The sequence below is a fragment of the Lemur catta genome, chromosome 8, assembly GCF_020740605.2.
Source record: "Lemur catta isolate mLemCat1 chromosome 8, mLemCat1.pri, whole genome shotgun sequence".
Classification (NCBI taxonomy): Eukaryota; Metazoa; Chordata; class Mammalia; order Primates; family Lemuridae; genus Lemur; species Lemur catta.
The window spans coordinates 56,042,676-56,055,872 of NC_059135.1; the positions used below are offsets into that span (position 1 = coordinate 56,042,676).

General features: G+C 33.7%; 1 protein-coding gene across 3 annotated transcripts in view; it reads left to right on the forward strand.

The window, feature by feature from the left end:
• The window catches only part of FASTKD1 (FAST kinase domains 1), a 36,799-nt gene that overhangs the window by 20,901 nt on the left and 2,701 nt on the right, over positions 1 to 13,197 (forward strand). For all 3 annotated transcript variants that reach the window (XM_045558735.1, XM_045558734.1, XM_045558736.1), the window contains 7 exons: positions 910 to 1,020; positions 1,943 to 2,074; positions 3,901 to 4,387; positions 5,737 to 5,851; positions 9,414 to 9,542; positions 10,320 to 10,448; positions 10,806 to 10,919. In XM_045558735.1, coding sequence (XP_045414691.1) covers positions 910 to 1,020; positions 1,943 to 2,074; positions 3,901 to 4,387; positions 5,737 to 5,851; positions 9,414 to 9,542; positions 10,320 to 10,448; positions 10,806 to 10,919 — 1,217 coding nt within the window. The remainder of the gene's footprint in view (positions 1 to 909; positions 1,021 to 1,942; positions 2,075 to 3,900; positions 4,388 to 5,736; positions 5,852 to 9,413; positions 9,543 to 10,319; positions 10,449 to 10,805; positions 10,920 to 13,197) is intronic.

A 13,197-nucleotide genomic window follows, 5' to 3' on the forward strand; every position in this document is an offset into this window, starting at 1 on the left:
TCACTAAGTACTGTTAAAATATCATATCCTAAAGCAGTACAAAAGTTGAATTTAACCAAATCTCTGCCTTCAATGAATTTATGTTTCAATTGAGAGGATAGAAATATATTATTGAAATATGTATATACCATAACATCATAACATAGTTTATGAATAAGCAATAAAATTAGTGATATAGTTAGTAAGTGCTGTGGACAGAGAAAGAAGAGAAATATGTAGACTGAAGTGGTTGGGGAAAATCTGGGGAGAAGCTGTGTTTGAAACATTGAAAAGTTTGGTGAAAAGAGTGGCAAAGAGTTATCCAGTATGAATAGACAATTATTTTATCCTGCTATCCTCAGATTGCATGTTTTAGGCTTGCCTTCTAAATTATTCTAAAAGACATACTGTATCTTGATACTTTTATCACTGCACCACTTTGGATAGCTTCAAAATGGACCATGTTTGTTGATTTTTGGTTTATAGTGTTGTATCAAGTGCTTATTTTGTAAGATTTCTGATAATATGCAGGTTTATTGACTTCCTGCTTAGTTCTTATTCAATTTTAAAACATGGAGATATTGCTAGAATATCAATTGTTAGTTCCTTAGTTGTCTAGTACTGAATAACTTCACTGAGTCATAGTATTTTATTATCGTTATAACCTTATTTGAAAATCATTAAGAGATTATCTGTATTTTTCTAACACAGTTTAAGATTAGATTATACTGAGGCCTTAATTACTTTGAAGAAAATATATTTTTCTTTGATTCAGTAATATTTTATATTATCTCCAAATATGTGGGAAGAAAATTGGAATTATATATTGTATTTAGTTTTTGTTTATATTATTTCTTTTCTATTTGTTACCTAAAAACTGTTATTTAAAACAATTCTTGCAACTAATTTTCAATTTTTCTTTGCTTCTAGACTTAAATCAACTATATTATTGATGTCAGAGGAGCTGACCAGCCAGCAAGCCCTGGCAGTGTTGGAAGCAATGGAAGAGATGGAAAGCAGAAATTCACATCTGATTAAAAAGTAGTTTTTTCTGAAATTTATGGTGTTAACTTTAGTTGTCATTCACAAATAGGCTGTTTTTCCTGAGGAAAAAAATTTTTTAATTTAATCTAGCTATTGTTTTGAAGAAATAAAGAATTAACACTTAAGGCATTATTTATGTTCTAGTTTTTTTTCCAAAATAGAGATGCCAAAATTGTTTATCACATCTTTCATTTCATTTGGTGCTATTTTTATACTCAAGCAGAGCATCATAGTCTAGTAAAGTGGAGAGCTTAAAGAAAGGACCCTACTTTTCAAAAGGAAAGTTTCTGCAGAACAGTTAACATCCATATGAACTTGAATTGTCTCACAACACAATGTTACCTTGAAATCTTACTGCCATATATTGGCTTTTTTGATAACTTGAGATTTAAAAAGTAAAATATATAATTATATATGTTTAATTTTCTATAGTCTATTGTATTTTCCTTTATTTTAATATTTCTTCTGCCCCATTTCCTCCAGCTTACTACCTCTTAGCATTCCTCGTTGCTTTTAAGCATCTCCATTTCAGAGCCGGTGGATATAAGGAAGAAAATTAAATCAGTTTTCTTAATTGCTAGTAACTCTTGGTAAAGATTTTGTTATGGAGACGATGTGTCATTGATGGCTGTTCTGTGAGGATTTGTTTTATTGAGTGAGGAAGTGAACTGTGCTCTCCTCTTACTATTGATAATTAAATATTATTTCATTCACACTTCATTGATTGCTCTTACTTCATTCTGTATTAATTATCTACATTTCTAGCACCATCTTGAGAGATTTCTTCAAGAATAGAAAATCTTGTCTCATTCATTACTGTTTCTTTAGCATAGAGCAGAATATCTGACCTGAAAGCAACAGAGTAAATGTTTAATAAGTAAATGAATGAACTGGTTATATGTTCTGTCATTCTTTTTAGAATTGCTTCAGTTCTACATAAACATTTGGATACCTATAAACCAATAGAGTTACTGAAGATAATTCAAGCATTGAGTTTTCTACATTTTCAAAGTAAGGAGCTTTTTGTGAAACTCAGAGAATTATTGCTTAGGTAAGATTAAAATATAAGTGTTTAGTGTTTCATCTTATAATCTAGCTATAATATTATTTTGTTTAGTTATGTACAAAGTTGCTGGAACTTTTAGAGGTATAATTGGGCAGTTTATTGTTAAAAATGTTGAGACACTTATCATTATGGAAACATGCACATTCTGTTAATGCCCTTGCTTGGTATATTTTGAAATGGAAATGAGGCCAGTAAAGGTGATTGAGTTACATAGGGGAGAAATGGCAGTAAACTGGTGAATAGCCAAGCCATTCTCCTTTCCTGCAGGAATAGAATAACAGAAGATTGGGTGCCTGAAAAAGGCAAAATTTTATTTGGAAGTACTCATTTAGAGTCCTTAAGCTTGCTTACTTGCTTGTTTAAAGACTTATTAAATTTTTAAATTTGAAATTTTAAAATTAAGATATGTAATGGTAATGTTAGTGAAAAAGTGTTTTCATATAGATTTTTCTCTTTATAATTTAAAATTACCTTATTTTCTATGGATATAGCATTTATATTTCAGGTACAAAGCTATTGGTTTTTCATTGACTTACATTAGGCTAACATGGGATTTTCCATTGACAATTTTTATTTTAAACATCAGAACAATGGGCTCGGTGCAGTGGCTTATACCATGTTAGAGACCAGCCTGAGCAACATGGTGGGACCCCACCTCTAAAAAAATAGAAAAATTACCTAAGCATGGTGGTGGGCACTGTAGTCCAGCTACTTGGGACCAATAAATCAGAATAATGACTTAAATGAAGTTCAAACAAATTGATCTTTTTCCGCTCCATTTTTGACTACTAGTTCGATCTCTCATTGTGATTTATGAAAGACCAGGCATGGGACTCTGCCATAATCAAAAGATTGACATTTAGTTAAAAATGATTTTTATCATAATAAAGTGATATGCCATTATGGTTAAGAAAAATTTACACTAAGGAATAAGAAGTGACTTTTTTTTTTTTTTTTTTTGAGACAGTTTCTCTGTGTTTCCTTGGCCAGAGTACAATGGTGTCATCCTAGCTCACTGCAACCTCCAACTCCTGGGCTCAAGTGATCTTCCTGCCTCAGCCTCCCAAGTAGCTGGGAGTACAGGCAGGCAACACCACGCCCTGCTAATTTTTGGATTTTTTTGTAGACATGGGGTCTTGCTGTTGCTCAGGCTGGTCTCAAACTCCAGACTTCAAGCAATCCTCATGCCTCACCCTCCCAAAGTGCTAGGATTACAGGCATGAGCCACCAGCCGGACCTTTCTTTATTTTTGAACAATTGCAGTCTTGGTGGTGGGATTCTTACCATGGGGATTTGGGAAAGGAGTAGAGAATGGGGTCAATTGTGTGTCACTTGTATGTGCTGTGGGTTTTTTGTGTATTTGTTTTTGTTTCCTTGGACTTCCTATGTACCAGAAATGAGAAAGGAGCCAGTTTTATTGAATGATCAGTATATGACAGGGCCTGTATGAGGTCATACAGGTTCATGCCATATCATATCAGAAATTGAGCCCAAGTTCTTTCCCAGCAACAGCACTGGAAACATTGTTTTGACACTGACCTTTTGTTTGCCAGAGACTCTGGTTTTATTTTTGCATAAAAAAATTTGGAATGTGCTTCAGAACATCTTAGGCTTCCATTAATAACCTTTTATGGACCTGTTGTCTTTGAATTTACCTAACTCTTTTTAAATTAACATATCTTAGGCCTACCTTACCTAACCTATTAATTATAGTAATAATAATGGGTATTCACATTTTAATACATATATATTTTGGTTTTGTTGCTAATGTGTTAATTTTGTTGTTTTCATTTTTTCCTCTTCCTTTATAGTTATTTGAAAATTAGTGTCATACCAAGTGAGATTTCCATTCTGGTCCGTGCTATTTCCATGATTCCTTCCCCTCATATGGATGCAGTGGGGATATCCCGAATTGAAGCAGTTTTACCACAGTGTAACCTAAGTGACCTGAATGGTTTTGTGACATCTGTTTTAACATGGATTCAGTACAGTCACATGTATTTGGGTAGTATTACTGGGAAACAACTGAAACTGCTTCAAAAATTAGATCACTATGGTCATCAGAGACTACAACAAAGCAACAATTTGGATCTATTATGGGAGGAACTTAAATCTTTCAAAGGAGAATGGCTTCCTGAGTCACTTCTTGAAGAAACAATTGCTACTTTACAGCGTTTGATGGAAGAAATTAATTACAAAAATGTTGCAGGGATTGCATCTTTTATTTCAAGAACTAACTACCTCAGTACTTTGCTACTTGATAGGATAGCCTCAGTGGTTATTCAGCAGATTGAAAAGGTGAACTTTAAATGCTACATGTTAGTTTTATATAGTTGTCAACTTCTAGAAGCATAATTTTTTATCATAAGCAATTTGAGAACATGGATTAGAATTCAAAGTTTAAAAATTAAACTCTGGCTTCTGGTTCAGCAATTTGTTGTTCCTCCTCTTAAAGCCACTTCTTCCTCTAGCATTGTAGATTTGGGGAGATCAGCAGTCATCCTTTGGTTCTTTGTAATATCATTAAGATCAGTAATCAGAATTCTTTGAGGATACTAATTATATTAGGATAGTGGAATATGAATGATTTTTGTTTTTTTCTTTTGAGATAGAGTCTTGCTCTGTTGCTCAAGCTAGAGTGCAGTGGTGTCACGATAGCTCACTGCAACTTCAAACCCTTAGGCTCTAGCAATTCTCCTGCCTGAGTCTCCCGAGTAGCTGGGACTACAGGCGCATGCCACTATGCCTGGTTAATTTTTCTATTTTTTGTAGAAATGGGGTCTCAGGTCTCACTCTTGCTCTTGCTCAAGCTGGCCTCGAACTCCTGGCCTCAAGCAGTCCTCCCACAAGGCTAGGATTTCAGGCGAGAGCTACCATGCCCATCTTTTTAAAATTTTCTGTAATGCTTTGGTATTACTTTTACAATTTAAAAACAATTACATTCAAAGGTGTGAGATAAGCATGAAAGCTGAGAAAAATTATAAGGTGTCCATTGACATCATTATTCTTAAATTGTCAGTGTATCTTCTTACAGATTCATTTCTGAGACTTACTTTTAAAATGCTGCTTTATGAATTATGTGAGAAGCAACTCATTTACAAAATGACTATTATAGATATATCAGAATACGGCCTTTATTTATAAGACATTATTTCTCACAAATGAAAATAAAAGTCTATCTTATTTGCTTAGCATAGTGCCTAGTACTCATTAAGTATTGGATGAGTGGGTGAAAGATGAAATTAAAAAGTGAATGAAAGAAAGAAAAATAAATACTGATGGTTATAAATAAACTTCTTTAATTACATTATATTATTCTATAAAATATATTGATAGCATGGAAATTATTGATACTATTTCCTATTTATTTTAATGATTAATGAATTCTAGAAGAGGATATTACACCTAAAAAATAAATTTGTAGATCATCTGGTTTATTTTTTCTGCATTAATACTTTTAGAGTTCTAATAATTAGTGGTGGGGTTAAATTAAGTACAGCAGGGTAGAAAAATTAATAAGCAGAGATACATTTATTATTTAATGATAAGCATGTTAGAAAAAGACTTCACCTAAAATAATAATTAGGTTAAATTTTTGTTTTGCTTTACTGAAGTTTAAATTATAAAATTTTTTTCTCTTTATACAGATCCATCCTTTTGCAATCCTTGCTATTATTTTTCCATTCAGCATCTTGAACTATGATCCACCTCAAAGAGATGAATTTTTTGGAATTTGTATGCAACACCTTAATTCTTACTTAGGTAGGTATATTATTAGGTAATGCATTGAATGAGTAAGTCAGAGGATACTTGCTGCTTCTGAGCTACCCTCATTTAAAAGGGTAACCATAATGGCCATGAATCCTACACCTAAAAAAGTTTTGTGTCCATTTTCAAAACTTTTCTATTAGAAAAATGTTAAACTTTGTATAAAAAATAGAAAGAATTGAACAAGGAACACCTGTATACTTACTGTGTAGATTCACTAATATTAACATTTTATTACATTTGCCTTATCCTTTTATCTCTCTTGCTCTTATTTTTTTCTGAGCCATTTCAGAAAGCTGTTGGCATTGTGACCCTTCACCCCTACTTATTTTAGCATACATCTCCTAAGAATAATGACATTCTTCTATATTACCACAATATTGTTAGGTTAGTACACCTAAGAAACGTAATAATCCTCTAATACCTATCATCTAGCTTGAATAATGATTAACACTTACCATATTTGTTCAGTGTGTGTGTGTGTGTGTGTGTGTGTGTGTGTGTGTGCAAGCACATGTGTGTATATGATGAACCTTCTAGTTTTCAGCTCTATATACTTTAGGTTATAGGGACATTCTCCTATGTAACTACAATAACAGGATATTACCCAAGAAAATGAACAAGTACCATCCACTACCTAGTCCGTAATCAGATTTTCCCAGTTGTCACCAAATTGTCATTGATAACTTTTTTTAAACACCCACCATTCAGTGGTTATATCATTTTATCCATCTTTTTTTGCTTGATCTTTATTTTTTATAAAAGAGATTGGCCATAGTACCACATTCTGGTTGTATTTCCAGTAAACTAGAAGTTAGGTATAGATGCTTAATTAAGTTCAGATTAAATATTTTCAGCAAAAATACCTTGTGTGTGGTGCTGTGTGTACCTTATATTTAGTGTGTACCTTATATTTAATATGTACCTTATATTTACATCTGGAGGCACATAATTATGTGATTATTTCTATTGATTTTAATAGTCTATTTTTAAAAAGTAAATGAATGTTTCATAAGGGACTTAATAGATGGTTATGAATTGTTTGAAGGGTTGCTGCTCTGGTACTGATTATTTTTTATCTCTTAAAAAATTCTTTAAATAGTGTTTCAGTACTAGAAAAAAGTAGACTAGAAACAGTCCTTCCTACTGTTCGCCTTAGCAGAAGCAGTATGTGAAGATGGCAGAGTCAGGAAATTACTTTTCCTATTTCCTTTTCATCCTTTATTTTGGTTCCTGAATTGTATTTGGTATAGTTTTTCCTTCAAGTAGTATAGCTTTATGGGACTTTTCTTCTCAGACTTACAATGCTTACTTGTCAGTATGATATGGAAGTTTTAGAAGTGAAATATCTTGCTCAGTAGTTGTTACCTTTTCAGTCAACATTCACCATGTACTTATTTTCAGGTATTCTTCTAGGCACTGGAGATACAAGAAAAAGTAAAAACAGATAAGCTATCATTGTTGAGTTTACTTTCTGGTGGGGGGAGATTGGCGTAAACAGTAAGCAAATCTCTAAGGTCAAATGGTGATAAGTACTCTCAAGAACAGTAGAGCAGGATAAGAGTATGTAGGATGTCACATGGTGGGGTGGGTTGGGGTGGGAGGGAGTGCTATTTTGGATAAGGGATTTAGGGACTGCCTCTTTGAGGAGATGCCATTTAACCATGAACTAAAGGAAGTGAGGGAATGATCCATGGCGATAGTTGGAGATGAGAGTCACAGGATGAAAGAAAGGTAAGTCTAAGGGGCCCTGAGGTGAGAGCATGTTTGGTTTCTTCCAGAAATAGTGGATTCAGTGTGGCAGGAATGGAGTGAGGGAGAGTTCGTAGGAGATGAGCTTGGAGAGACAGCTAGAGACTAGTTTCTTCAGAGCTTGTTGCTGTGCCTACCGAGTAAGTTACCCAGTCATCTACCAAGATACTTGCTGAGAGCTTCCACATCCAGCATGAGATGTTAGGCTCTACGTTAGGGTTTATTTATATAGATCTCTTGTTAAGCTGGGATGAAACCAGTATATATATTAATTATATCAGTATCATGCTTTGCTACCTTTTTGCGGGATCTGTAAGCCAGATAGTATCTAACCATGTCTAATACTACTATGTCACAGCCCACAAAATGGGGCTATGATATATATCTGTATATATACATGTATGGATGTATGCACACATGGCATCCATTTACACCCCTTTTAGAAACGCAACTATATGTAGAAAGATGAAATTGAGACCTAGAGTATGTTCTCCTGGTTGTTCAGTCATATGTCAACAATCAGAAGGAAATGAAAGTACTTCTCTACTCATTCTACAAATAGAGGCTTAGAAAGTAGTTGTTTTTTTTTTTTTTTTTTTTACTGAAGGGTATAAGAGAAAAAAGATTGAGAAGTACAGCTTTGATCTTTTAAGATTTAGAGAATTAGAAAAGATTCTCTAAGAAAAATTTTTAGAGACCTTTAATAAATAAAATTTTAAATAACTAATGGAGTAATTGTCTTTGTTTTGAATAAAGATTAATTTTGGCATTAGTTTTGCTGGTAGAAATCATCACTATTAACTTCATTTATGACTTGGTCTTGCTTCATTAAATAAACTCACCAAAAAATACAAAAGGAAAGATTTGATATTGCCTTTTCTGTCCTTTGTAAGAATATTGATTTCAGCAGGGCATTTTAGGTAACCCCTTCCCCCACATCAGAAATGTCTCTTGGATGAGGCAAATCAGTAAATAAGCTCAAGCCTTATACTCTGGGACACTGCCATGCTGCTGGGTGACAGGTAAAGGAGGAGGTGCTAGGCAAGATCTGAGCCTCAAACATGTGTGCACTCAGCCTGGAGATCTGAGATCACCAGAGAGCAGCATGGTATAGGGGTCCAGGCTCCAGAGCTGGACTTTCTGGATTAAAGCCCACCCTTCTTCACTTCATAACTCTATGTCTTTCAGGCAAGTCATTCAACTTCTCTTTGCTTCCTTATAATCATTTATAAAGCAGAGATAATCATTCCTACTATGTATGGAAATAAGGTTTAAATGCGTAAATATATGGAAAGTGTTTAGAATGGTACCTAACACATTCTGAGCAATATTATTATCACCAATACATAGAGACTAGGATTACTTCTTTTTACTTATACCACTGTCCTTTTGTTTTGAATTTTCTCTTCTCAAGGTAGTTCTTAAAACTTTTTATCAAAGTATAATAACAGAAATGTTCATATAACCTTAGTATAATAGTGTGATTTTGTACAAATTGAATCATTCAGGGCTGCGGTCCCCAACCGTTGGGCTGTGGCCCACTACTGGTCAGTGGCCTATTAGGACTGAGGCCATGCATCATTGCCTGAGCTCTCTCTGTCCCCCTTCACCTCCCACCCGCCCCATCCCTGCTCCCCCTGCCGGTGGAAAAATGATCTTCCATGAAACTTAGGAACCTGGCCGCACAGCAAGAGGTGAGCAGTGGGGCACTATCCTGAATTGTAACAGTATAGGTTAGTTTTATCTAGGCTGTCTTTGTATCATTTTTTAAAAACCTGACTTTACAATCTTAATTTTCTTTTAGGTGTATTGGATCCTCTAATGTTAGTGTTTCTTGGTTTCTCTTTTGCCACACTTGAATATTTTCCAGAAGATCTGTTAAAGGCAATTTTTAACATCAAATTCTTAGCCAGATTGGATTCTCAACTTGAAAGTACGTATCTACCTTTTAATTTATTAAATTCTCACTTGTACTTTATATCCAGGTCTCAGCTGTTTATGCTGAAGCATTTAAATGTTAATAACTTTTTTCTGTTTATAAAAGTATTCATGCTTGTTGTCAAAAATTTGGAAAACACACAAAAGTATTAAATAGAAAATAAAGAATTACCCCATAATCTTACCACTGAGTGAAACTACCACTTTTAAAGTTCTGGAGTATTTCTTTTTGGTCTTTTTCCTGCTCTTTAGTGTGTGTCTATATATCCGTATTTTAAAATAAAATTTGGATTATTTATATGTTCACTTTTATATGCTGCCGTTTTCTAACTATATTTTGAACAATTTCCCCTGTCATTAAATATTTTTTGATGTCATGATTTTTATTGGCTATATAATATACCATTATATGGATATAATAAAATTCAGTTGTTATAGGTTGTTTCCAGTTCCTCATTATTATATATAATGAATTGTTATACATGAATCATTGTTTCCTTAGTATAAATTCCTAAGTATAGACTATTAGGTCAACAAAAAAATTTTTATAGTATTTTTTAAATGTAGTTTTAACATTCACTAGTGAAAATAACATAGGAATTGGTTCTAATCATCCCACTGAATGTAATAATTTAAAAATATAAAGCATTTATGTGCAAATGAAGTGATTTGATAGTATGAGAGTAAAAGCATATACTAATAAATGAATGTAAAAAAATGGGTTGTCTTTGCTAGATCTAAGCTGTCAAATCCATTATTTTATTAATTTCAGTTTTACCTTCATCTCTAAATACGAGGGCCCAGTTTCGTCTTATGGAGTTAAATAGAGCAGTCTGTTTGGAATGCCCAGAGTTTCAGATTCCATGGTTTCATGACCGCTTCTGTCAACAATATAATAAAGGTTTGAGTTTTCTTTTGGTTAGATATCAAAGTTTAATTCAGAAGTAGACATTAAATAGTACATTGTTATTCTTCTTAAACCTAAACATGACACCAGAGTTCCCAAGAGTGCCATGACCTGTTTAATTTTTTAGGTGAGATTTCTATTTGTAAGAATTTCTTAATTTTTGGGACACTAAACCTCTTCTGGTTGAGAGCAAAGAACTTGTCCTGTATTGGATTTAGTGTCATTACATACGGTATTACATTGAAGCTCTTATTGGAAATATTAATCTTTATTTTTCAGTTTGTAGAACTGGGATGATTTTCATTCAAAAACCGATTAACTTAAGTGTACTAATTATTTTTATTTTTAAAGATATTGGCAGCATGAATGGAGCACAACAGCAGATTTATAAAATGTTAGCAGAGGTACTAGGAGGAATCAATTGTGTAAAAGCCTCAGTTCTTACACCTTATTACTACACAGTAGGTAAGTTATCAGTAGGTTTATTAGCTACTTTCAGAAGACCAAACTAATTTGAATAGAATAATTTTATCAGTTGGAATTAAAAAAATAAGTTTTTTGGAATTTTTTTTCAAGTCATTATCATGAAAACGTGCAAACAGACAAAAGTAGAAAGAATAATACAATGAATCCTCAAGTTCCCAAGTTCCCATGGCCCAGCATGAGCATTTTGCTGTTCTTAAAAAAAAAAAATAAAGGTTAATCTTTCGCCAGTGCTATGTAAAACCCAGAGTCAGATTCACTGAACATTTCTGGATCTTCAAAAGATTCTGTCCTTGCCACTAAGTACACTAAAGTAAGGGAAATTACTTATCTCTATTCTATTGTTTTAACTTCATCTCAAAAACTAAGTTTGATTATCAGCCTGGTTGAAGATTTCCAGAGGTATTGTGCTTGATGCTTACCTGATCAATCTTGTTTCTAAGGTGGTCTAGCTGTAGAAGGCATTCTGACTTAATTGTGAATGACATAAAGCTAGTAGACTAGCTTATGTTGATGGCAACATAAAATTTAAAAAGATATTGCTAAATCCAAGTGCTGGGCTTAAATGAAAAAGATAAAATTTTAAGAGAATTAACATGAACTTTCTAAATTTAGGTTTAAAAAACATCTGCATACATACATACAGGCTGTGTATGTTTGTGTGCAGATGTATGTTTTTATTCGTGTCTCTGTGCCACATTTTGGTAATTCTGATATTTCAAACTTCCTTAGTGTTGTTATTATTATTATTTTTGAGATCGGGTCCTGCTCTATTGTCTGGGCCAGAGTGCAGTGGCATCATCGTAGCTCACTGCAACCTCAAATTCCTGGGCTCAAACAATCCTTCTGCGTCAGCCTCCTGAATATCTGGGACTACAGACACATAGCACCTCGCCTGGCTAATTTTTTCTATTTTTAGTAGAGGCGGGTCTCACTCTTGCTCAGGCTGGTCTTGAACTCCTGAGTTCAGGTGATCCTCCTGCCATAGCCTCCCAGAGTGCTAGGATTATAGGCATGAGCCACTGCACCTGGCCAGATTATAGCAGTTTGTGACTTTATATGTTGTGAATATTTTTTTGTGCCAACAGATACACTGCATCTTTTTTAGTGACTGCATATTTAATTTAATGAGTATGCTATGCTATGATTTAATTAATCTGTAAGATTTTTGCTCATATGTACATCTGTCAAAGAATGCTGCTATTTCATTTAGCATCAATAATGGATACACTTACATATTGCTTATTATGTGTTAGACACTGTCTTAAGGGCTTTATGTATATATATGGTAAAGTTATTTTTTATATCCCTAAATTATTCTGTTTTATAAATGAGGAAACTGAGGCCCAGAAACATCATTATTATTATTACTATATTATTTTTTTAGAGATGGGATCTCACTCTGTCACCCAGGATGGAGTGCAGTGGTGCATTCAACTCATTGTAACCTCAAATTCCTGGGCTTAAGTCTGCCTTGCTTCCCAAGTAACTTGGACTAAAGGTGCACGCTACCACATTTGGCTAATATTTCTTATTTTTTGTAGAGATAGGGTCTTGCTATGTTGTCCAGGTTGTGCTTGAATTCCTGGCCTCAACCAGTCCTCCTGCCTTGGCCTCCTAAAATTTGGATAACAGGCATGAGCCACCAACCCTGACCAAAAGCGCTATTGATTGACCAAGGTTATATTTACCTGGCAAATGACAGAGCCAGGATTTGAACTAGGCATTCTAGCTCCAGAATTTATTCTCTTAATGAGAGAACTAAATATTTTATGTTTCATAATTATCTTGAAGATGGTTCAGTTCTCCAATTTCTCTTATATGTAAAAAGTAGATAATTAACCTAGTCTTTCCTCCTTTTCAGTCATTGTTTCTTTTTTCTTGGTTTAAATACTTTTATGAAGATCTTTATTATGGAAAAATTTCAAACATATACAAAAGTAGAATAATATAATGAATCCTCATCCAGTCAACAGTTATCAACACCTGCTCACCAGAGCTGCACCTGATTCTTTTTCAAGCAAAGCACAGACAATATATCATTTCAGGATGTATATGTAAAAGATAAGGGTGACTTTAAAAGCGTAACAACAATACCATCATTATCACACCTATAGCCATTAACAATATATTTTTTTAAGGGAAGCATGAGATGAAATTTACTGAGGAGAAAAAGATAGGATTATCATAGGATTACAGGACAAGAGCAAGATACATACTCCACAGATGATGACTGGACCCCTTGACGCCACAGGAAAAA